This window comes from Megalobrama amblycephala, linkage group LG14, assembly GCF_018812025.1.
Source record: "Megalobrama amblycephala isolate DHTTF-2021 linkage group LG14, ASM1881202v1, whole genome shotgun sequence".
NCBI classification, from domain to species: Eukaryota; Metazoa; Chordata; class Actinopteri; order Cypriniformes; family Xenocyprididae; genus Megalobrama; species Megalobrama amblycephala.
The window spans coordinates 31557928-31584424 of record NC_063057.1 but is presented as its reverse complement, the minus strand read 5'-3'; the positions used below and the strand labels follow the sequence as shown (position 1 = coordinate 31584424).

At 44.4% G+C, this 26497-nt stretch overlaps 1 protein-coding gene across 1 annotated transcript in view; it reads right to left on the bottom strand.

Annotated features, from left to right (window-relative positions):
* The window catches only part of LOC125245063 (tripartite motif-containing protein 16-like), a 40470-nt gene that overhangs the window by 4828 nt on the left and 9145 nt on the right, over window positions 1-26497 (bottom strand). The window contains exons 6-9 of the mRNA XM_048155507.1: window positions 26190-26306; window positions 3273-3849; window positions 2248-2343; window positions 1928-2161 (exon numbers count right to left, since the gene is read on the bottom strand). Of these exons, the coding sequence (XP_048011464.1) occupies window positions 1928-2161; window positions 2248-2343; window positions 3273-3849; window positions 26190-26306 (1024 nt within the window). The remainder of the gene's footprint in view (window positions 1-1927; window positions 2162-2247; window positions 2344-3272; window positions 3850-26189; window positions 26307-26497) is intronic.

Below are 26497 nucleotides of genomic sequence, written 5' to 3'. Positions count from 1 at the left end.
TATCATGACAGGGTCATCCGAGATGATATTTTACAGCGGATCACCCAAGAGCTACAGTTATCAGGTTAATGATAAAAAAATAAATGATGTTTGATCCGACTCGACTCATGATCCGCTCTTGATCACGACATGAAATTTCTCTGTACCGTACTATACATGTTGGCCATTAAAGAAAACGTATTTAGCTTCATGTTTATGTTTAAATATGCCTATTGTAATGTTATTTTTACATTTCATCTATTTGATTATGAAAAGTGAACAGCATGAGTAAGATAGAAATACATCATAAGATGCGCAATACATCTGGAGACATGGAGTGGTTCAGACATGATTTTGACCACTTCATTAAGTTTTGACTTGTAGAAAGCCTTTCTTTAAAGTGAATTTTGTTTTGTAAAAATTGTATCTTAATTTTAATCAATGTTTCATCAACCAATTGCCTGGATTTAATAAATAAGAAACAAATATAGCAGACAATATAATCATGACATGGAAGCGCGGGCGCGATCACTGGCGCGTGAACTGGAGTGCGTCTTATAGGCTAAATGAACCGAAACTCAGAGTATAGGCTGCTTGCCTCGCAGACATGAGAAATATATCTATAGAAAGCTTGGGATGTCTAGTTTTAAACCAAATAATTCAAAACGAAAAGAAATTGGCTACTCTCTGATTATGTAATCTGAATAAAACGTGCAATCTCTCTCTAGGTGCGTCCACGGATATGAGAGTCAACAATGTCAACTTCATCTTTTGCAGCCGACACTGATTCAGAAAACTTACATTTTTTAATAAACAATTAAAATGTCTCCTTGCTGTTTTTGTCACATTCATAATCAACTCTTTTGGCGGTTCTTTATGGCAAGCTTTTTGTGTGCGCTTGAGTGCTATATAAATGCTCGTTATTATGGTTTATTCTCTCCAGTATTTAAGAAATTAAAATAATTTAAATGTCATTAGTCAACTAATGGCTTGAACAACTACTATTAAGACATGTTAAACTGTGCCCCAAAAACACAATCAAGCCTAGAAAAAAAACACTGAACCACCCCTTTAATTAATATGAATTTATGATTAGCCTTTAGCTTGACTATGGTATCAAACAGCTAATAATGTGTTGCTAATGTTAGACACACCGTTCCCGTTCTTTATCTCAGACAGAGTCAGACAGCCTTCTAACATTCAGTATCCTTTCCAACGCTTTGAACAACATCAGTGGAGAAAGGCATATAGTTCATCATAACATCATAATAGACTCGCTATATTGCTAAATCTACACAAATTTTTAACAAAAATAAACAAAAAATATACCAGGATAACCTGGCTTCTCTCGAGACTTTCCTGCTTCAGAGCAGTCATAGTTAATGATATGCTAAAGCCTGCCGGCACATTGTTGTTATGATTGGTTACAAGGTCGTCTGTGATGTCACAAACGCCCACAATTTCAAGCTGCGGATTTTTGGTTTACTGCAGTTTCAAACAAAATGGTGTTGACTTATGAATTTGCACATGGTTTGTCTTAAAGCATGGATCGCAAAACATTTGCAAAAAGGGTAAGAACCACTGGACTAGCATTCAAACTGCACGTTGCAGTAATATATATATATATTTTTTTTTTGGCTGTGTTGCTCACCTGAATTAGAGGAACATTTCACACTGTTGTAAAAAAAAAAGTTATATTAGTGAAGTTTTGAGCTGTTTCTGTCTGGAAGCTCAATATATCGTTCCTAAGAGATTTCCAGAGCTGAACTGTATTTGTAAGTGCATCTCTTTCAAAAGAAGATGATCAGATGAGAGTCTGACTGATGATGATATAATAACCGAACACACAGATCAACACTTCAGTCAACGGCTCATTCTGCTCTCATGAAATGTTTCTCTGTGAGTCTCTTAAGTCCACTATGATCCTGTTCTTCTAGATCTCTGTTACCTGCAGGAAATGGATGTGATCCTGTGTGTGTGAAAGCTGCTCCAGCTCAGCGTCTCTCCTCCTCAGATCATTGATCTCCTGCTCCAGTCGCTCCAGTCGTCCTTCAGCTCGACTCACTGCAGTCTTTTCCTGATCTCTGATCCGCTGTGTGGCCTCAGAGCAGCTTCTCTCAATGGAGGGGATGAGCTCAGTGAAGATCCTCTCACTGTCCTCCACTGCTGTCTGTGCAGAGCGCTGTTAGGACACACATCACAATCACACAGTGGCTTCAGTGAGTCCTGACTGAGACTTCTCAAACTTCTCTTCTTCTCCAGACTCACCTTATGAGACTCCACAGCCTCTCTCAGCTGCTGAAGATCTTTCCCTCTCTGCTGGATCCTCTGCTGGAACAACCTCTGTGTCTTCTTCAGCTGGTGCTAAAGGACAAACCAATGACAGGAATAACATCACATGAATCATCATGTAAACAGATATGAATCCAGTATCAGTGAAGTGCTGAGATTGAGGGGTTAAAGATCTTTCATGATAAGGTTACAGGTTAATTTATAAGTGCCAGCATTATTTCATCAATGTATAATTTTATAGGAATAGTTCATCCAAAAAACGTTTGTTTACTCATCCTTATGTCTTTGCAAACTTTTATGGTTTTCTCTTCCAGAACACAAAATAAGATATTCTGAAGAATGTCTCTGTTTCTAGAGCCCAAACCAAATATGGTGACTCGTTAATAACATCATTCCTCACTCGCTCATGCATGTCACATGACTAAACATGCCACCATATTTGATTTTTCATATCGATTCAGAAGAAATAGACTACCCCCCCTTGGAGTTGTATGGATTTCTTGATTGAAACTTTTTGACCCTATTGACTTTTTAAATATATGGACAGATGAAACATTCCTTAAAATACCTTTTGTTTTTCTCAGAAAAAGGAAAGTCCAGTTTGTAATAAATTGAGTAAATGATTTTCTGCATGAACTACTGGTTTAAAAGGGTCCTATTAAGAAGTCCAATTATTCAGTCCTGTCAATCATCATTAAGCAGCAGTCATTGCACCGTCCAGTTCTTCCAGCATCTCTCCACCTCTCCATCACTGGTTATGGTAAAGTGTGTTACATTCCCACAACACACTTTAAGTAGTAGTCCAATCACAACTGGGGCGGCCCGACCAATCAGAGCAGACTCTGAGTTTTGGAAGGCAGATTTTAAAGAAATTGAAATTAAAACTGTTCAAAAAAACAGAGTTTTTTGAACATTAAATGATATAAATGTATTCTACTAGATCCCATAAACAAAATGATGAACCTGTAAATGATAATAATGGGACCTCTTTAAGTTCATACCTGTTTCTCTGTCCTCTGTGCTGCAGCTGATACAGTGTCGTGGTTTTTATGTTCATCCATACACAGCACACATATACACTTCTGATCAGTGCGGCAGAAAACCTCAAGGATCTTGTCGTGTTTCTGGCAGATCATCTCCTGCAGTCGTCCAGTGGCATCAGTCAGATTGTGTCTCTTTCTTTTAAACCAACTCTCATGTTGTTCAAGGTGATTCTGACAGTAAGACTCCAGACACATCAGACAGGACTTGACGGCTTTGTGTTTTCTTCCAGTACAGACGTCACACTGCACATCTCCAGCTCCAGCGTAACAGTCAGCAGTAATTTTAGTGTTCTTCAGTTTCTCCACCACTTCAGCCAGAATAATGTTTTTATATATAGCAGGTCTCGTACTGAAGGTCTCTGTGCACCGAGGGCAGCTGTAGACTCTCTTCTGATCCTCCTGATCCCAGCAGACTGTAATACAGATCTTACAGTAACTGTGTCCACAGGGAATGGCCACTGGATCCTTCAGGAGATCCAGACACACTGGACACAGGAACTCCTGATCTACTGAAATTCTGCCTTCTGCCATTTTACTGCATGAATACAGAGACACAAACAGATCAACTACTCTTCAGTTTCTGTTTCTCTGAACTCATGTTTCCTGGTTCTGTTTGAGTGACATGCAAAACAGGCATGATTTTTTGGATTGTGTTTGGCTACTTTATATTAATATACGTCTTTTTATTCTTGCGCCTTTATGAGTCCATCAAATGACTGTGGTGAGCTGGATCAGTCAACAAACACAACAAGTCATGTCATCTTCACCCGTTATTGTCACATGCACTGCCTGCCACATGTAAGACCAGGGGCAATTGTAACATCTCAATTTACACCAATCAGAAACAAGGCAGAACCATGAAACCCATTTTGCATGTGCTCTGTGGAGATCCTCCTCTGCATGCCAAAGGACAAGCTTCTGAATCATACTTAATAAAGTTTTTTTACAAAGACTCTTTTTTGAGGTATATAAGTAATTTTCTCATCTACAGTATTTTCTTCATACTGTCTTAACCATTAATGTCTATGAGATTTGATATCTTTGTCAAACACTTGCTTTGTTGTTTCTAGCTAGCAGGGTAGCTTGTCACGGGTGGTACAGTCTGAGGCAATTGTAACACTGCATTACAATTGCCCCTGACACCATCAAAATAGTGTCCAGCTTAGTAAGCACATCAAAATAGATAATTTTTTTCCAATAATTTGTTTTTGCCTCTCAATCTGAGGATCCATTTTACTTAGTAGGCCCTGTACACTCTCTGTTCACAGCATGCCTAGGTTCAGACCAAGGAAAACAGCAAGGAGAGTTAATTAATTGTTCTGGACAATATGGATGTAGTGGATATTAAATAGTTTTAACTATATCTGCATTCTCTGGAGTTTATTGTGGTCCTTGGTATTTATATGAAGGCATTGCATGTGTTGTTACAATTGCCCTCGCATGTGGGGCAGATTTAACATTTGACTTCTAATGTTTTAATCAATATTGTGACTCTAACATTGCTTGTAAAAACATTTGGTGACTGTTAACAAGTAGAACACAGATACAAGTTACTGACATAAAAATTGTATCCAAATATTTCAAAAGGTTTTTGAGTAATGACAACATGACCAAAATTTTTTTCAATTGCCTCCAGTCTCCCCTATAGTATAGCCTTCTCTGTCTGCAGTGAGATTTACACGTGATAAATGCTGGGAGATACTCAGGCTGACGGAGAAGGTTTCAGAATTAGAGACACGCATCCAAACTTCAATCGAGGATGGTAAGAATGATATGACTCTAGATTCTGTTTTGGATGTGACTAGCTTAATCAACTCTGTACATTGTTTGGTTCATTGTTTAAAAGTGCTGGCTAATGGTAATCATAAAAACTCTAAGATTGTTATTCACGTCAGCACTAATGATGTTCAACTTCAACAGTCGGATATCACCAAAGTTAAGAGGTGTGCTAACTCGCAAGTATGATGTCAGACACTCTAATTTGCTCTGGACCCCTTCCTGTTCATCGGAGTGATGAGATACTTAGCAGATTATCATCACTCAATAGCTAGCTTTCTAAATGATGTCTGCAGAATAATATAGGGTTCATAGACAATTAGAAAAGTTTTTGGGGCAGACATGACCTTTTGAAAAGAGATGGTATTTATCTCTCCTGGGATGGTGCTCTCTCTAGTAATATGGCACATAGTCTTAGAGATAAACGTCTAGGTTACTAGTGTAACCCCCGTTCCCAGAAGGAGGGAACGGAGACGTTACGTCGATACTGACGTAATGGGGTCTCGCGAGGGAGCCCAATCACCTCCAAGGATACAAAACAAGCCAATGGGAATTGGCCTGTGAGATTTACATGCCGGGCCCCTCCCCCAGCATCCGGGTATAAATAGGGCCGGCATACTCACCTTCATTCATATTTTTGCTGAGGAGCCGAGATAGATATCTGAACGGGACACAGCAACGCGAGGGCTGGGTCTGCCTCCTCCGGGATCAGCGCTTGCAGGTTCACCACCTGGTCCCGGAAGGGAGTGGTGGGAACCTTGGGCACATATCCAGGCCGGGGTCTCAAGATCACGTGAGAGTAGTCCGGCCCGAATTCCAGGCACGAATCGCTGACCGAAAATGCTTGCAGGTCCCCAACCCTCTTGAAGGAGGCGAGCGCGGTCAGGAGCACTGTCTTGAGAGACAGATGTTTCAGCTCAGCTGACTCAAGGGGCTCGAAGGGAGCTCTCCGGAGGCCCGAGAGGGCAACAGAGAGGTCCCAGGAAGGAATGAGGCGAGGCCTAGGGGGATTTAACCTCCTGGCGCCTCTGAGGAGCCTGATGATCAGGTCGTGCTTTCCTAGTGACTTGCCATCAAGCACATCGTGATGCGCTGCGATGGCGGCCACATAAACCTTCAGGGTGGAAGGGGACAGCCTCCGTTCCAAACCCTCTTGAAGGAAGGAAAGCACAACACCGACCGGGCATTTCCGGGGGTCTTCCCGGTGGGAAGAACACCACTCAACGAACAGACTCCACTTCATTGCGTAAGCGCGCCTCGTAGAGGGGGCTCTGGCCGAAGTGATAGTGTCAACTACCGCGGGCGGTAGGCCACTCAAGTCTGCCGTGTCCCGTCCAGGGACCACACGTGGAGGTTCCAGAGATCGGGACGCGGGTGCCATATGGTGCCCTGCCCCTGAGAAAGGAGGTCCTTCCTCAGGGGGATGCGCCAGGGATGGGCTGTCGCGAGGAGCATGAGTTCCGGGAACCAGGTCCGGTTGGGCCAGTATGGCGCAACTAGCAAGACCTGCTCCTCGTCCTCCCTGACCTTGCACAGTGTCTGTGCAAGGAGGCTCACTGGGGGAAACGCATATTTGCGTAGGCCCCGGGGCCAGCTGTGTGCCAGTGCATCCGTGCCGAGGGTCCCCTCGGTCAGCGAATAAAACAACTGGCAATGGGCGGATTCCCGAGAGGCGAACAGGTCCACCTTTGCCTCCCTGAACCGGCTCCATATCAGCTGGACCGCCTGGGGGTGGAGTCTCCATTCCCCCGGGAGCGTGATCTGTCGTGAGAGCGCGTCGGCCGCACGATTGAGCTCGCCCAGGATGTAGGAGGCGCGCAGCGACCTGAGTCGACGCTGACTCCACAGGAGGAGATGGTGGGCGAGATGCGACGGGAGCGGACCAGTACATGCTTGCCCTGCAACAGCGGTCGAAACCGGCGCAGCGCAAGGAGTACTGCCAGCAACTCGAGGCAGTTGATATGCCAATGGCGATGGGGTCCCGTCCAGGAGCCCGACGCCGACTGGCCACTGCATATGGCACCCCAGCCGGTGGTGGAGGCATCTGTTGTGACAACAACATGCCTGGACACTTGTACTAGGAGCACACCGGCCCGTAGAAAAGCAAGGTCCGATCACGGGCTGAACGTGCGGCGACAATCCGGTGTGATGACCACACGGAGTGAGCCGCGGTGCCATGCCCACCTCGGGACTCGGTCGTGAAGCCAGTGCTGAAGCGGTCTCATATGGAGCAATCCGAGCGGTGTGACCGTGGCTGCGGATGCCATATGCCCCAGGAGCCTCTGAAATTGTTTCAGTGGGACCGCTGTTTTCCGCGAGAACGAATTCAGGCAGTTCAGCACTGACTGTGCACGCTTGTTGGTGAGACGTGCTGTCATGTTGACCGAATCCAGCTCCACACCGAGAAAAGAGATGCTCTGCACGGGGCAGAGCTTGCTCTTTTCCCAGTTGACCCGAAGCCCCAACTGGCTGAGGTGACTGAGCACCAGGTCCCTGTGTTCGCACAACTGTTCTCGGGACTGGGCCAGAATGAGCCAGTCGTCGAGGTAGTTGAGAATGCGAACGCCCGCTTCCCTGAGCGGGGCAAAGGCCCCCTCTGCGACTTTGGTAAAGACGCGAGGAGACAGGGACAGCCCGAAGGGTAGGACCTTGTACTGATATGCCCGCCCCTCGAACGCAAAGCGTAGGAACGGTCTGTGTCGAGGAAGGATCGAGACATGAAAGTACGCGTCCTTCAGGTCTATTGCTGCAAACCAATCCTGGGCGTGAACGCACGTGAGAATGCGTTTCACCGTGAGCATCTTGAACGGGAGCTTGTGAAGGGCCCGATTCAAGACACGCAGATCCAGGATTGGCCGTAACCCCCCGCCTTTTTTGGGGACTATGAAGTAAGTGCTGTAAAACCCAGACTTCATCTCGGCTTGAGGGACAGGCTCTATTGCGTCCTTCGCCAAAAGAACCGCAATCTCCGCCCGCAGGACAGAGGCGTTGGGACCTGTCACCGAGGTGAACAGAACGCCGCTGAACCTGGGGGGACGCCTGGCGAACTGAATCGCGTAGCCGAGTCTGATTGTCCGAATGAGCCAACGGGACGGGTTGGGAAGGCGTAGCCACGCCCCCAAACTCTGTACGAGTGGAACCATCCGGACAACAGAAGTACCCACGGGGGGGCAGCATGGAGCACTGTGGCCCAACTCGGGAGGCAGTGCGTCCCGAAGTCGAGGCTGTGGGTGGAGTCCACCCACATGGCTCCGTGTGGGCAGGGTGGCGTGGGAAGGCAGTGCGTTCCCGGGGCGGCAAGACCCTGCCCGTGGCGAAGGAAGGAGTGGCTGAGAGAGAGGGAGCGAAGGCTCGCTCACCCCCAGCGCAGACCTTCTTATATGACCAAGAGGTTTCGGAAATTGCTCTTTCCTCGCGGCCAGTGGCGGAACAGAAAGAAAAAACAACACAGGATTTTCCCCCGGGCCCTGTCCCGGGGGAAGGAGCGGTGCGGTCACCGTCTCCCGAGCAGCAGCTTCCAAAACCTCCGGGTCTCCCGTCTCAGGGCCGCTTCTTAGCCTTCTTTTTCTTAGAAGGAGGCTTGGCGGGCTGGGCGGGGGGCGTAGCCTTCCTGCGGGTGGCTCGAGGAGGATGGGAGGGTTCTGATCTCACAGGAGCCAGAGCCGCAGGAGGACGCCCTCGGCGAGGAGCAGACGAAGGCGAGCGAAGTGCAGTGCAGAAGCAGATGGAGGCCATCAAGCACATCCTGCCCAGGCGTGATGATGCCACCAATCCGCTCGGGCGGATTGGTGGCATCATCACGCCTGGGCAGGATGTGCTTGATGGCCTCCATCTGCTTCTGCACTGCCGAGAACTGCTGGGCGAAGTCCTCGACAGTGTCGCTGAAGAGGCCGGCCTGGGAGATGGGGGCGTCAAGAAAGCGAGCTTTGTCGACATCCCTCATCTCACCCAGGTCCAACCAAAGATGCCATTCCTGGACCACCAGGGTGGACATCGTTTGACCCAGGGCGCGCGCCGTGACCTTCGTCGCCCGGAGGGCGAGGTCGGTCGCCGTGCGTAGCTCTTGCAGCAACCCTGGCTCAGCACTACCCTCGTGCAGCTCTTTCAGAGCTTTCGCCTGATGGACCTGCAAGATGGCCATGGCGTGCAGGGCAGAAGCCGCCTGTCCAGCAGCGGAGTAAGCCTTGGCCGCGAGAGCGGCCGTGGTCTTACCCGCCTTGGACGGGAGACGCGGACGGTTCCGCCAAGTGGCCACGGACTGCGGGCACAAGTGCACCGCAATCGCACGTTCCACCTGCGGGATGTCCACGTACCCCCTGGCGGCTCCCCCATCGAGGGTAGTGAGAGTGGAGGAGGCAGAGGACCGTAGTCTGGCAGTGTGAGGTGTCAACCAGGTCTTCTGGAGCTCCTCATGCACCTCCGGGAAGAACGGCACTGGGGCGGGACGCGGCTGAGCACCGCGCCCCGACCCCAGAAACCAGTCATCCAACCGCGAGCGCTCGGGACACGGTGGAGGGTTCCACTCGAGACCAATGCCCGCGACAGCCCGGGCAAGCATGGCTGTTAGTTCGGAGTCCGCCTCCGACTGAGCAGCCACCCCAGAGGGCGGAAGCTCGGAGTCGTCGTCGCTCCCCGAACCGTTCAGCCCACTCCCCGATGCAGCAGTCGACATCCGATCCTCCTCCGGAGCGCCGAAAGTGACGTGGGGCACCCCCGAGGAGGGCACCGCAACAGCAGGCGGCAGCTCGACGGCACATGGTGTTGTGGAGGAGTGGGAGGTTCGTGGGGACGGACCCGACGAAGTGGCTCCCACTGTGATCCTCAGATCTCCCAGAGCACTAACCGGACCGGCGGCTGTAGCGGGGTAGTGACAGAGGGGACTCTCACTTCTGTGTTAAAGAAGGAGAGTCGCGATCTCAACACCAACATGGACATGCCCTCGCAATGAGGGCATGTACCATCCACGAGCGCTGACTCAGCGTGCGGTCTACCCAGACACGTGAGACAGTGGTCGTGGCCGTCAGAGGAGGTCAGGAAACGACCGCATCCAGAAACACACGGATGAAAAGACATCTTGAAAAAGACGCTGATCGCCCGTGCTTGATCTTTCAGAAAACCTCACCAGCCGAAGCACCCAGGGATGGGCGTAGCACCGTCCTGTGGGCAGCGCGCCGACACCCCCACCGCTGAGCGTGCCTTTCCCACCAGCTGGAGAGACTCGAGCAGGCCACTGAGATGAAGTGAAAATAGCAATTAAAATTGCTGTTGGCAGGAAGACCTGTAGCAATTATAATTGCTGTTGCTCTCTTTTAGAGAAATTCACTCCTTTTCTTTCCTTTTGAAGTGAAGGACGATCGATCTGATCGGCTCCGAAGCAAAAGTATGAATGAAGGTGAGTATGCCGGCCCTATTTATACCCGGATGCCGGGGGAGGAGCCCGGCATGTAAATCTCACAGGCCAATTCCCATTGGATTGTTTTGTATCCTTGGAGGTGATTGGGCTCCCTCGTGAGACCCCATTACGTCAGTATCGACGTAACGTCGAACGTGACTGACTGAATGGGAACCTTAACTAACTGGGGCACAGGTCAGGAAGCAAAGAGACTGGCTAAACCAACCATCTGCTAGCTGTGTCACATCACAGAAGTCAGATAAATCCCAACACATAGAGACTCTTTCACCTAGATATCATCATATAGAGACTGTGTCTGTTCCCCAAATGAGTAAATACAAAAAACACTCAAACCCATTTAAGTGTAAAAATTGAATTGATGTTCAACAAATAAATAACAGAAATAATACAGTTGCACAAATGATAAAGCTTGGTTTGTTTAAAGGTGCCCTAGAATCAAAAATTGAATTTACCTTGGCATAGTTAAATAACAAGAGTTCATTACATGGAAATGACATACAGTGAGTCTCAAGCACAATTGTTTCCTCCTTCTTGTGTAAATCTCATTTGTTTAAAAGACATAGACAGTTTAAAAGACATCTCAACATAACACCGACTGTGACACAACAGTCGGGATCATTAATATGTATGACCCCAATATTTGCATATGCCAGCCCATGTTCGAGGCATTAGACAAGGGCAGCCAGTATTAACGTCTGGATCTGTGCACAGCTGAATCATCAGACTAGGTTAACAAGCAAGAACAATAGCGAAAAATGGCAGATGGAGTGATAATAACTGACATGATCCCTGATAATTTTAGTGATATTTGTAAATTGTCTTTATAAATGTTTCAACATTCTCATTGGTTGACCAGTTGCAAATTTTTTTTTTTTTTTTATTTTTTTTTTTTTTTACCAATAAAGAAATTTTCATTGATTTACTCCTTGATATTTATTCCTTTATTAGCAGTTATATATTACTGTATTCTAAATATAATTAGCCTATGTTTTATACCAAACTTTAAATGCTTTAATTTAGGCTATTTTATAACGGCGCCACAGTTTAGCGCACCACATGAACACTCGGGAACCGCACCTGTGGCTGGCTGCACTGCTGCTTCGCGCTCAGTATTCGCTACTTGTTTTGGGCTTTAGTCGAAAAAATGTCCAAGAAATCTAAATCTTTTGTTTGGCTGCATTTTACAAAAAAAGACGACAAGACTGTGGAGTGCAAGCTATGCGGCCTAAAGCTAACTTACCATAGCTCAACGACCAATATGACCTATCACCTAAAAGCGGTAAGTGAGATATAAATGTGTCAGACAGCTTTGCTATGTCTAATGTCGAAAAGTTTATATATTTTATTGGTTATGTACTAGGCGCATCCACAGGCCATGCCACAGGCGTTTGTTTGTGTTTGTTTTAAAACGCCTAGATCGGTTGGACAAAAGTTAACCCATAGCTTTGAAAGTAAAGAAGAATATACAGCCTGTATAATCGAGAGCTTTTGTTAGGATTTTTCATTATTTGGCAGTTTTAGCAGTTATATTTTTTGTAGCGTGTGTGTGACGGTCACTATAGACCTAGGACAGAACTCTTCACTTTGCAGTTTAAAAAATAACCTAATTTTCAAAGAATTGTATTATTATTATAGTTTTATGTATTATTGTTTTTCGTTGTTGTTTTATAAATGCTCTATTATAATTGTTTAATAAATGTTCAATCAAAAAAGACATCGCGTCTTTTTTTTTTAGTCGACTGATCGTTGCGCAGGACAGGACTTTGGTCGACTAAGCATTTCTTTGGTTGACTACAGCCCTACCGCACGCCACTGTAATATTCATGCTCGATTGTTTCTGTTGCTCATTCAGAAAATCAAGTCACTTTTACATTTCGATTTTGCAAGCTGCTTAACACTTTAATGCTAGAATAGGAAGTTATTTCTCATGGCCAGAGGAATAATCTCCTTTTATAATAGTCGATGAGGAAAACTGACAGTTTGCTGGACAAACTAAACCAGTCTTTCTAAATTAACTATTAAACTAGAACTAATCCTGAACCATATATGTAATTAATTATAATCCGTTGTAATTAGTTCACAATATATGTGCATAATTCCCTTTTTGGTCAATTTATATTATACTTGATCATCACCCATAATTTGAATTAATTAATTACTTAATTATTTCGTTGTAATTCATTACAGCTAATATTACTCTCTCTCTGTTTATCCCAAGGTTTACCATATCTGCCAGATCCAGGCCATATCCAGATGAGATGAAGGACCTGCGCATAGACACAACGACAATGCAGTCCTGAAGTGTCAACTAAACTATCCCCTGCGAATGCCTCTTTTCCTTTTCTTTCACCATGTATAGATAAAATGTTATCAGAATGATTCCTGTTCGCATGGATCCACAGAAACAACTAATAATTCTGTATTATGCGGGCCAGACAAGTCATTTGGCGATGTCACTTTGTAAAGAAAGACTAAGCGTCTGCACACATTCACATTCAAACATGCATAGCTATAGACTAAACATTTAAATGAACAGCAAGAACGCATTAAAAGTCTATTGTTTTCAGATAAATGGGTGTCATGTAAGTGTCTAAGTTACTGATTTTTACAACTGAAATGATTCAATTAAAAAACATACTTTAGCTCAATAATATCTTTTTCCAAGGGCTGCTGTAAAACAGTCTGTATTGTAAAAAGTGCTATTCTTTAAGCTTGATTCTTAATACTGTGTTGTCATTACCTGGATGATGCATGACTTTTTTTGTTTTGTGATGGTTGTTCATGAGTTCCTTGTTTGCCCTGAGAAGTTAAACTGCCCAATGTTCTTCAGAAAAATCATCCAGGTCCCACAAATTCTTTTGCTTTTCTAGGGCCTCATTTAAAAGTGTGTGTACGCACAGATTTAATCTTAGAGTGTGCATAGGTTTAAATCCACACATACCTCATATTTATAAAAACGGTCTTTGAAGTGGAAAAGTGCTTAGCACCATGTCAGGGTCTGAACAGATGCACTCACTATTCCTTGTCAGATTACTTCAGGTTTTTTAAAATCTAAGATATTCTTGCAGCTCGGCATTCTAAATTAAAGGATTTGGACAATGACTGGTGATCTTTTACATGTAAATGACATTAATTAGGTGTCATTTACAATGTAGAGAACTGAAACAATTCAGCTGTGTGCAAGTTCAAGATCATTTGTGATTTACAGATTTCACATCTGAAAGAGAGGTGGACTCTCGTTTTCTGTGTGTACATTCATTTTATGAATCGCATGTACACATATCCGAGAAATGATCATAATGATCAAATTTAGGATAGTTTCTACACAACATTTTATAAATGAGGGCCCTAGCATCTTCTTGCATACAGTATTTGAACGCTTTCCAGGAGTGACAGCTTTTGAGATCCATTTTTTCACACTGAGGACAACATTTTGGTCAAACTTTAGATTAAGGTAGTTGTTAAGTTTAGGTATTAGGTAGGATTAACGGATGTAGAATATGGTCATGCAGAATAAGGCATTCAAAGGTTAGTTCACCCAATAATAAAAGTATTCTTCTTCAGGGCTCGACAATAAGGACTCAATAAGGCCAGTGTGAACGACGCTCGGGACAGTAGACGGAACGGTCACTTGCCCGATCGGGCCAGTGCTGTAGGATGTACAATACATATCATTTATAATATCGTAATTGTTAATTTAATGATCTGATACTATCGAGTATGTCCCTCAATTTACAAAAACCAAACAAAAACACACTCATTGAGTGCACGCATACACTACGTGACGTTAGACAAATGCGCGTGCATATTTAGTGTACACTTTCACTGCGTGTGATTTAGTATACTAAAATGCCCTTAGAATGCACCAGAATTCAAAATAAGGGGCAAAAATGCCCCAGTATATCTTTTATATTTATATCATTTAATATAGTTAACCAATATTACACAGCGCCGTTTTTCTCCAAATATCAGCAATTACAAATGTGATATTGATTTTATACAGAGTACAGTTTAATGAACAAGAACTTATTATCAAGTGACTTACATATTAGACACCAAATAGCCTGTTTCACTCCATTTCACCAACAAAAATAGTTCCAAACAAAGTCCACAGAATTGTTTTGCGTCTCTGAGCAACACTTCCTGAATGAATCAGCCGTTTAATGAATCGGTTGAATCTGGTTAAATCTCAATGACTCGCTCATTAGCAGGGACTTGCTGCCACCTACTGGCGGGTTTAATTTCAGGTTTAATCAGAATCAGAATCAGAATGTGCTTTATTCACCAAGTGTGCACAAACACACAAGGAATTTGTTGTGGTTTTCTACAGAAGCTCTTGGTACACACATACATATGACATGAGAACAGAAACATTTAAATAAGTAAACTAAGAAAAAAAAATTATAAATAAGTAAAAAAAAAAAAAAAAAAAAACGTCTGCCTGAGGGCAGAAGTGCAAACAGGTTGTGTAGGGTGAGAGGGGTCTGTGATGATGTTACCTGCCCGTTTCTTCACTCTGGTGTTGTACAAGTCATGAAGGTTGGGCAGGTGCATACCAATTATCCTTTCAGCTGTCCTAACAATTCATTGCAGTCTTCTTATATCTGATTTGCTGGCTGACCCAAACCAAACAGTTATAGAAGTGCACAGAACTGACTCAATAACAGCTGAGTAAAACTGTTTCAGCAGCTCCTGTGGCAGGTTGAACTTCCTCAGCTGGCGAAGGAAGTACAGTCTCTGCTGAGCCTTTTTCACAGTGGAGTCAATGTGATTGTCCCACTTCAGGTTCTGAGAGATAGTGGTGCCCAGGAACCTGAATGACTCCACTGCTTCCACAGTGCTGTTCATGATGCTGAGTGGGGGAAGTGCAGGGGGGTTTCTCCTGAAGTCCACGATCATCTCCACTGTCTTGAGCGTGTTGAGCTCCAGGTTGTTAAGACTGCACCAGACAGCCAGCAGTTCAACCTCCAGTCTGTAAGCAGACTCGTCATCGTCCCGGATGAGGCCGATCAGTGTGGTGCCGTCTGCGAACTTCAGGAGCTCGACAGAGGGGTCTTTAGCGGTGCAGTCGTTTGTGTAGAGGGAGAAGAGCAGTGGGGAGAGAACACAGCCCTGAGGAGCTCCAGTGCTGATGGTGCGGGTCCTGGATGTGAGTTTTCCCAGCCTCACTAGCTGCTGCCTGTCTGTTAGGAAGCTGGTGATCCACTGACAGATGGAGGTGGGTACAGAGAGCTGGGACAGTTTATTCAGGAGGGTATCCGTGTAAAGAATTGTTCAGTTCTTAGGTGCTAATTAATACCCGGTGGCAACCACCAAATAGTGTCCGATCAGAACAATTAAGTGTTGTCCGTTTAGGAGGAGCTAGATGCACACACCACTCATAGACCACTCATTGCAAACTTGAACAGTCTTTAATTAAGTGTGGTTCTAGAAAGGGAAACAACAATAAAGTATAAATATACACACTGATAAAACATCAATGTGCCAATGAATAATATCCGCATTTGTTATGACATTAACACTAAAAATACGTCTGTACAGGGATCGTATAATAAGATTGGCTTACAGACACATATGCTTGGCAGACGCGATAAGCACGTCTTTAAAGACAAAGCCGCGATCAAATGTAAACAGTATAATGAAGAAACAAACTTACTCTTTGATGCACGCACACATGCGATTACTCAATATTGCGGCAGAATGGCATTATCATCACTGTTAGGTTCGTCTCGCGGCAGTAATAATAAAGACGATAATAACTGAATTCTAAACTGCGTCAACATACGGGTCCTTTTCACCTTCTGGGTCCTAACTATAGGCGAGTGACTGATGCCTGACTAAATAACAAGAGCAAATTAACTATTATACATACAAAGAATGAATGAACATATTAATCACTGGCCCTCAATTTAGTACAGCCGCCCCCAAATGTGCTTGCAGATTTGTATCTTGGGCCAGAACTCACAATCATTCAGGGAGTGAAGGGAGTTTAATCAGTCTGACAACAGGTCTGATGTAGGTTCTGTCTTTGACCTGAATTTCTGCAGCTCTTACTTTATTATCAGCTCCGGTCTGGACAGCTTTCACAGCCCCAATGGGCCAGAGTGCTCTAGGGAATTGCGGATCAGCAATCATAACTACTGTCCCTACTGTCAGGTTGTCTTTCTCTTGTTGCCACTTATGGCGAGACTGGAGTCCAGGCAGGTAGTTGCGCAGATAACAGCTCCAGAACTGGTCTGCCAGTATCTGGCTGTGTCTCTAGCGCTTGCGGCTGAGCAGCTCAGATGCAGGGTAAATTACCTGAGGCAGAGCAGAGTCTGGCCGGCCCATTAAGAGTGAATTAGGGGTTATTGGGTCCGGATCAGCTACATCCGAGGATACATATCCCAGTGGCTTTGAATTTAGAATCCCCTCAATTTCAATAAGGACAGTCCTGAGCACTTCCTCTGTGACAGTTTGTGCACCAATGGTGGTGTATAGTGCAGCTTTAACAGATCTGATTTCTCTTTCCCAGGATCCTCCGAAATGTGGGGAGTTTGGTGGATTGTACTGAAAGTCAATTTGTTGCTTGGCAAGTTCTCTTTGCAACTGAGGGTGAATATTGTTGAAGTCTTCCTTAAGCTCACGATCTCCACCTTTGAAATTGGTACCCTGATCAGAGCACAACTCATGAGGCTTTCCCCTACGAGTGATGAATCGGCATAGAGACATAAGGAAAGAGTCTGTGTCGGCTTGAGAGAGAAGGTCGATGTACACTGCCTTTGTGGTCAAACATTTATAAATTATACCCCAGCGTTTTTCGTTCCGGCGGCCAATTTTGATGGTAAATGGGCCGAAGCAGTCCATGCCCGTGGAGTAAAAGGCTGGCTGGAAGAGTCTTAAACTGGAAGGGGGTAAGTCAGCCATTTTAGGTATGTTGGGCTTGCCCCACCACTTCTGACACTCAGTACAATGATGTTGAATTGATCGAATAGCTTGACGACCTCTCAAGATCCAGAAACGTCTTCTGATTTCAGCAAAGACCCTTTCAGTACCGGGGTGATGGAGCTGTGCATCATACTGCCTAATAAGTAGCTTAGTCACTGAGTGGATTGGGTCTAGGACAATTGGGTGAAGCATGTCAGGGCTCAGCAAGTGACATCTCCGGAGTCGTCCACCCACTCTGATCAGCTGCGTTTCAGAATCAAATTCAGGAGCTAATGTCTTTAGAAGACTGTTTGAGGAGATGGGTTTCCCTGCTTGAAGCTGAGCATATTCGTCAGGAAAACTATCCATCTGAGACTGTTGGATGATTCTGAGCTCAGCTTTCTTATATGTGTCAGCAGTGACAGTGTTTGTGGGACTGGCCGCCCCGTAAAGGGTTCTGGCTGTTGCATCTACAAGCTCTTGAAAGTTGTCATACTGAGATGCATTGACTGAATGCTGGTCAGCCTCAGTTATTAGAAGATGGAAAGATACTGGTTTACGCAGTTCCTTTGAAGTGTCAGCTGGCACTAGGTTGGGCAGTTTGGGCCAAGATGATGGAGGTTTCTGCAGAAATTCTGGGCCATTCTTCCAGCGGGTAGGTTTGGCTAGCTGAGCCAGTGACATGGCATGAGTAATATCGTCGGCAGGGTTGTCTTGTGAGTGCACGTAGAACCATGATTTTGAATCAGTTAGCTCTTGAATCTCCGCAACTCTAGTTCCTACAAACACTTTAAAGTGACATGAGTCTGATTGAAGCCAGTTGAGAATGGTTGTAGAATCAGTCCAGTATCTGAAACTGCTGATGTCTAGTGAGAGCTCTCTTTTCAGAACTGCTGCCAATTGTGCTCCAGTTAGAGCAGCGCATAGCTCAAGTCGGGGAATTGTTTGCTGCTTCTTTGGAGCTACTCGTGATCTAGCTGCCAAGAATGACACCTCTACTTGTCCTTTGCTATCTTCAGTGCGGAGATAGGCTACCGTACGCTCGCTCTGAGGCATCACAGAATGTGTGCACACTTCTTGAGCTGATCAAGGGATCTACCTTTGTAGTGTAGCATCTGGGCAGTGTGACACAGGAAAAGTTGTGGAAGCTCATCTTCCCATGTGAGCCATGCATTCCTGAGGTCTGTGGGCAGTTCAGGGTCATCCCATTCTCTTTTTTTGTCCCAGAGCCTCTGGACTCTGCTGCGGTAGGTGTTGTAGCAGTTGGGGTGTGTTTACTAGCCCATTGGCGCACTTCAAATCCACCCTCGGCCAGCAGATGTCGCATGTCATCCACTAATTGTCTGGCAGTCTCAAGAGAGGGAATACTTTGCAACCAGTTGTCCACATAGAAACAACGATCTACTGATGCTCGTACCTCACTGTCTGGTTGGCTGTGATCAGCAACATGTTTCCGAAGAGCAAAGGTTGCACAGCACGGGCTGCACGTCGTGCCAAATGGTAAAACTGACCACTGGTAGACATCAGGTGCGTTGGTTGGTTTCAGATCTCGCCACAGGAATCGCAAGAATGCTTGGTCTTCTGGCAGGAGATGCACCTGATGAAACATCCCCTTTATGTCGCTGCTAATGGCTACTGCATACTCTCGGAAACGGAGAAGTACTCCCAGCAAGGTCGCACCCAGAGTTGGCCCAGGAAGAAGATATTCATTCAAGCTCAGCCCTTGGAAGTTGAAAGAGCAATTGAATACAATCCTGTGCTTTCCGTTGTGGTGGACCATGTGGTGTGGAATGTACCACCCTGGAGTCTGTACAGCTGTGGATTGGGGAATTTTCTTCACATAGCCTGCTTCTAGCAGCTTGTTCATTTCAGACTTGTACACTTGGGATTTCTCAGAGCTCTGTGCCAGTTGATTTTTCAGTCCTTCGCAAGATGTCCATCTGCCACAACCGCTCAACTTGACTGAACAGATCATTAGGTGCAAGGCTTACAGCTGTGAACAAGCACTGTTGTGTGTGTGAGATGTGCTCAAGGAACTTTGATGGACCTTGGAGTGTCCATCCCAGATGAGTTTTCACAGCTGCTGGACCTCCAGGGGGGTCCCAACCGAACTGGCTCAACGGGGGTGATCAGTTGTGGGTAATCTGACCCAATGAGTAATAATGGCCGTGCATGGTCAACTGACTGAAGAGGTAGGCCTCTGAGATGGCGATATCTCTTTTGGAGTTCAATTGGGTAAAAGTTTTGGAGTTTCAATTGGGTAGGAATGAGGTGCTAATCCAAGCTCCTCAGCTGTGAAGGCTCTCTTGATTGCAAAGTTGCGATTTGGTTGTGCAGCAGGACTCACTGAGAATGATACTGTGGAACCATGAATAATGCGGATGTCTTGGCGCACTGTGCGAAGAGACAGGTCTTCAGGCTTACCGTGGAGGTTGAGTTGCTGAGCTGCCTCATGGAGAAGTATGGTGCGCTCTGAACCATCATCGAGCAGTGCATATGTATCAAGTGAAAAGTCTCCGTTGCGTATGATGACTCTGCACAATTTCACTAACACTCTACTGCTGCCAGTTGGTCGATCGACGTATAGAGTTTCTATTGTGGTGCTGGTGGACTGGGTGATCTCTCCTCTTTCTTTGGTAGCAGTAGTACTTGTTTCATTGTTGGCTTCATGCAGAATTTCTAAATGTCTCCTTTGACACTTCTTGCATTTCGCCTTTAGAGTACACTGACCTGCTTGATGATCACGCCCACATTTCCAGCATCTCTGATTGGATCTGATCCAAGTCACAATCTGCTCTTTGGTCAGCAGCTTGAAGTTTGAACACTGATTGAGATAGTGTTGAGTTGTATTACAAAAGGGGCAGTATTTCTTTGGTTTCTCTAGTGTTCTCACCTCAGACACCTCAGACACATGTGCTTGGCAGACGCGATAAGCATGTCTTTAAAGACAAAGCCGCGATCAAATGTAAACAGTGTAATGAAGAAACAAACTTACTCTTTGATGCACGCACACATGCGATTACTCAATATTGCGGCAGAACGGCATTACCATCACTGTTAGGTTCATCTCGCGGCAGTAATAATAAAGACGATAATAACTGAATTCTAAACTGCGTCAACATATGGGTCCTTTTCACCTTCTGGGTCCTAACTATAGGCGAGTGACTGATGCCTGACTAAATAACAAGAGCAAATTAACTATTATACATACAAAGAATGAATGAACATATTAATCACTGGCCCTCAGTTTAGTACAATCCGGGATTATGGTGTTGAAAGCCGAACTGAAGTCCACAAACTGGATCCTTGCATAAATCCCTGGTTTGTCTAGATGTTGTAGGATATAATGCAGTCCCATATTGACTGCATCGTCCACAGACCTGTTTGCATGATAAGCAAACTGCAGGGGGTCCAGCAGGGGTCCAGTAATGTCCTTCAGGTAGGCCAGCACCAGTCTCTCAAATAACTTCATGACCACAGACGTCAAAGCAACAGGTCTGTAGTCATTTAGTCCTATAATTTTTGGTTTCTTGGGTACAGGGATGATGGTGGAGCGTTTGAAACAGGAGAGGACTTCACACAGCTCCAGTGATCTGTTGAAGATCAGTGTGAAGATGGATGACAGCTGGACAGCACAGGCTTTGAGACAGGCTGGTGAAACACCGTCTGGGCCTTTGGCTTTCCTTATCTTCTGTTTCCTGAAGACTCTGCATACATCCCTCTCACTGATCTGAAGTGCAGTTTGAGAAGCAGGAGGGGTGAGGGAGAGGGGTGAGGGTGTTGATGGCTGTGTGGTGAGCCGGTCAGAGTGGGTATGGGGTGTGAGACCAGGTCTTTCAAACCTGCAGTAAAATGTATTCAGCTCGTTGGCCAAATGTTGGTTCTCCACAGTGCTGGGGGATGGGGTCTTGTAGCTGGTGATGGTTTTCAGGCCCTTCCACACTGATGCTGGGTCAGTAGCTGAAAGCTGGTGTTATAGCTTCTTAGCATAGCTTCTCTTTGCTACACTGATCTCCTTATTCAGTGTGTACTTGGCCTGGTTGTAGAGGACTTTGCCCCCGCTCCTGTAGGCAACCTCTTTGGCCTGGCGAAGCTGTCTGAGTTTTGCAGTAAACCAAGGTTTGTCATTGTTATATGTTAAATAAGTCCTGATGGGAACACACATGTCCTCACAGAAACTGATGTAGGATGTCACGGTGTCAGTGAGCTCATCCAGATCAGTGGCTGCAGCCTCAAAAACACTCCAATCAGTGCAGTCGAAACAGGCTTGTAGGGCCCGCTCTGTTTCGCTAGTCCATTTCTTTACAGATCTTACCGCAGGCTTAGCAGATTTCAGTTTCTGCTTGTAGGCTGGTAGAAGATGAACCAAACAGTGATCAGAGAGTCCCAAAGCCGCTCTGGGGACAGAGTGGTATGCATCCTTTAAAGCAGTGTAGCAATGGTCCAGTATGTTACTGTCCCTGGTGGGGCATGTGATGTGCTGTCTGTATTTAGGCAGTTCACGGGGTGAGATTAGCTTTATTGAAATCACAGAGAATGACAATGAAAGAGTTTGGGTAACACTGCTCTGTGTGTGTTCACGCATGCATCAGGAGGAATGTAAACATTCACCAGAATAAACGAAGTAAACTCCGCGGTGAATAAAAAGGCTTACAGTTAATGAAGAGAGCCTCCAAATTAGGGCAGCACATCTCCTTCAACACTGTCACGTCAGTACACCAGCCTTCATTGATATAAAAACACTTTTGTTTTCCCCGACGACTTGGTGACGCGATCCGCTCTGAACAGCTGGAAGCCCGGCAGATGAAGCGCGCTGTTCGGGGATGGCTCCTTTCAGCCAGGTTTCTGTGAAGCAAAGTGCAGCAGAGTTGGAGAAGTCCTTGTTCATGCAGGTGAGGAGAAGCAGTCCGTCTGTTTTATTTGTTAGGGAGCGGAGATTCGCCAGATGAATACTCGGCAGCGGAGACCTAAACCCGCGCTGTCGGAATTTCACGAGCGCGCCGGCGCGTTTCCCTCATTTGCGTTATTTGGAGCGCTTGTATGCAATCGCAGCTCCTCCAACTAGAATGTCCAGTAAAAAGTCTAAATGTTCAAAAGTTGGCAAAAAGTTATTTGGTGTGTTGTTTCTGATATCTAGGAGTTACTCAAAACAGGACAAACAAACAAAAATAACAAAAGTACCAAGACAAACCGAGGCGGCCATCCACGGCGCCATCTTGTTGTCCAAGTGTTTAAAGTCTTTTCATTTTTAAAATAATTTTTACAATTTTTTTTAAAATATTTTCAAGTAACAGTATTTAACGTTTTATATTTTCAGTATTTCAAAACATTATTTATGCATCTGTAACTGCTCTTGACTGATTAATAAAGCTTAATCTATAGTTATATTATATATCTATAGTTATATAGTTATAGATATTACAATTTCTATACCTGAAAATCCTGTTTAAACCTACAAGAAAATCTTGAAGAGCATTGTTTATTTAATTTATATGTTTGTTCTGTTGTATTCATTTGTGCTAGTACTCGTAATTTGATTATTTATTACTATTTTATTACTTGTTGTTTATTTATATAACAATAATTAAAATTTAAGTGAGCTAATCTAGTAGCTTTTGGTGTCATAACCTTATTTATTAAGGTTACATGTATCAAAAACATCAAAAACAATAACTTGGCTTATTTCATAGGCCCATTTTCTTTTCTGTTACTTTATACATTTTTTGTTGTGGGGCAAGTAAAAATTTTGGCAGGGCAAGTAAAAATTTGAACCACTGGCCCAACTGGGCCAGTAGAAAAAATCCTTAGTGTTGAGTCCTGCTGTTGCTTTCAAATATTAGGGTTGAACCACTGTTTCAAATGAACATGAACTGTTTCAAATATGTTTTTAGTACCTTTCTGGACATTGAAAAAGGAAATGATCTTGCTGGCAATGCAGGCCTCACCGAGCCATCAGATTTTATCAAACATATATTAATTTGTGTTCTGAAGATGAACAAAGGTCTTACAGGTGTGGAACAACATGAGGGTGAGTAATTAATGACAGAATTTTGGGGTGAACTCACCCTTTAATATGTGCTTTATAAGTACTTTTGAACAGCCAATATCCTAGTAATGTGTATGCTAATAGGCAACTGATTAATAGTGAGAATTTGACCATAAACTGTTGTTAAAGTTGTAACTTTTTTTTTTCATTTAGCACTGCCCTTCACAGATAAGTCTTGAGTCTTGAAATAAGATACTTACATGTTTCTCTGAATGAAAATATATATAAAAAAAAAAAAACATTTTGTTCAAAAGTTTATCCTTGACTCTTAACATATTGTGCTGCCTTCTTGAGCATCATGAAGAGCATCACCTTGCAGATTTTGCAAGGTGTATGTAAACTTATGACTGCAACTGTTCATTACCACGTTTTGTGAAGGTTAAAATATTCATTTAAAGGCTTTGTCACAGAGATGAACTCCGTGGTTCCCTCCTCTGACCGTCGGAGGGAGCCATCACCAGAATACTGACACACACACACTTCACACTACATTTCCCAGCAGCCCGTGCCTTGGACTAATTACACTCCCAGCTGACACCCATTACCTGGACTATAAAAGACTACCACACACTTCAGTGAATTGTAAAGTCTTGTTTTGCCTAGGTGAACATTTCTGAGCGTTTGTATCCTGTTTGATTTCCTGTTGCTGATTACGTCTGACCCCGTTTCTCGACCTGTTGCTGCCAGCTCTTGATCTCTGCCGTGGTTACTGTACTGTGAGTGATATCTGCCTGTCCTGACCCTCTGCCTGTTGTTTGACCACGATTCTGCCTGCCTCTGTTGTACCTGTTTGCCTCTGTTTGACCTAGCCTGTACAACCACTCTGTTTCTCAATAAAAGCATGCAAATGGATCCCAGTCTGAGTGACGATTCGTTACAGGCTTAGTGTTGAGTTTACAGTTGCAATGTCAAGTCATATAAATCTTTCAGGTCTCGGCAGGACTATATGCGGATTCGGGTGTCAAGGACTCAGCCCCCTTTGGACACAGACTTCATGGATTAAGGACTTGACAATTGCGGACTCGGACACAACCTTATAAGAGACCTTTTTCAAAAACAATTTTCCAAACTTTTGACACCTATAATACATCTCTTCATGGACAACATTATTTGAGTTAGAAACATCTTACTCGTGTTCAGATGAAATTCCTTCTTTTTTGATGTTCAGAGGATGATCTTTAGACCAGTTGCTTTTCTTAGACAGGTGGCTAGATACTGAAGAAACCAATCCTGGTCTTAAATTGTAACTGCATAGAGTAGAAATTACAAATTGAGTGCTGTTAAGTGGTAACAACCCAGTGTAGAACAAAGCTCTTTTAGCAGGTCAGTTTTCTGTTAGCTAATTACACACACATATAATCAGGGGTTAAATTGGTCCGGGGCCATCCGAGGCTGAGCCCGGCACATGGGCTTACCAGGGATCAACATACGCTTGACCGGGACTGCGGGACAAGTGGATTTTTTTGATGTGAAAGAAAATTTTACTTGACTGACCAGATAAGTAGCTTGATTAAAATGTCAATAACAACCAAAATGCGAGAATGATTCATTTAGATTAAGTGGTGATTTATAGTGGATATAATAGGCCTATATGTAANCTGAAGAAACCGATCCTGGTCTTAAATTGTAACTGCATAGAGTAGAAATTACAAATTGAGTGCTGTTAAGTGGTAACAACCCAGTGTAGAACAAAGCTCTTTTAGCAGGTCAGTTTTCTGTTAGCTAATTACACACACCTATAATACATCTCTTCATGGACAACATTATTTGAGTTAGAAACATCTTACTCGTGTTCAGATTAAATTCCTTCTTTTTTGATGTTCAGAGGATGATCTATAGAGCAGTTACTTTTCATAGACACGTGGCTGGGTACTGGAGAAACTGATCCTGATCTTAAATTGGATCTGCATAGAGTAGAAATTACAAATTGAGTGCTGTTAAGTGGTAACAACCCAGTGTAGAACAAAGCTCTTTTAGCAGGTCAGTTTTCTGTTAGCTAATTACACACACCTACACATCTCTTCATGGACATTTTTTGTTTTGTTTTGCCCCTTGTTGAGCGTCTGGAATCCGCTCCTTAAAGGGGGGGTAATGTCATGATCACCTGCTGGAGTGCCCTGGTTAGCCACTAGAGGGCACCCCACTTTGGACTATTGTCTCACATCACGGACTCTATCTCCCATAATCCTTTGTTCCAGTCATCATTGTTCATTGCACATGGCTGTTATCACTCTTGTTATTAGTGTCTGTCTATTTATACCAGGTTTTCACTCATCTTCATCGAGGTTTTGTGTATGTTACCTGCACATCTGAGCACTTTCCCTTGTTTGTTTTCTTGTGGACTGTTCATGGATTTTGACCCTTTGTCTGGCACTGTACTACTCTGTGGTTATCCCTAAATAAAAGCTGCATTTGGATCTTACTTTCAAGTTTCAGTGCACCGTGACAGAAACCTCTTACTCATGTTCAGATGAAACTCCTTCGTTTTTGAAGTCCAGAAGATGATCTATAGAGGAGTTGCTTTTTATAGACAGATGGCTGGATACTGAAGAAACCGATCCTGGTCTTAAATTGTAACTGCATAGAGTAGAAATTACAAATTGAGTGCTGTTAAGTGGTAACAACCCAGTGTAGAACAAAGCTCTTTTAGCAGGTCAGTTTTCTGTTAGCTAATTACACACACCTATAATACATCTCTTCATGGACAACATTATTTGAGTTAGAAACGTCTTACTCGTGTTCAGATGAAATTCCTTCTTTTTTGATGTTCAGAGGATGATCTTTAGACCAGTTGCTTTTCATAGACAGGTGGCTGGGTACTGAAGAAACCGATCCTGGTCTTAAATTGTAACTGCATAGAGTAGAAATTACAAATTGAGTGCTGTTAAGTGTTGACAACACAGTGTAGAACAAAGCTCTTTTAGCAGGTCAGTTTTCTGTTAGCTAATTACACACACCTATAATCAGGGGTTAAATTGGCACATGGGCTTACCAGGGATCAACATACGCTTGTCCGGGACTGGGGGACAAGTGGATTTTTTT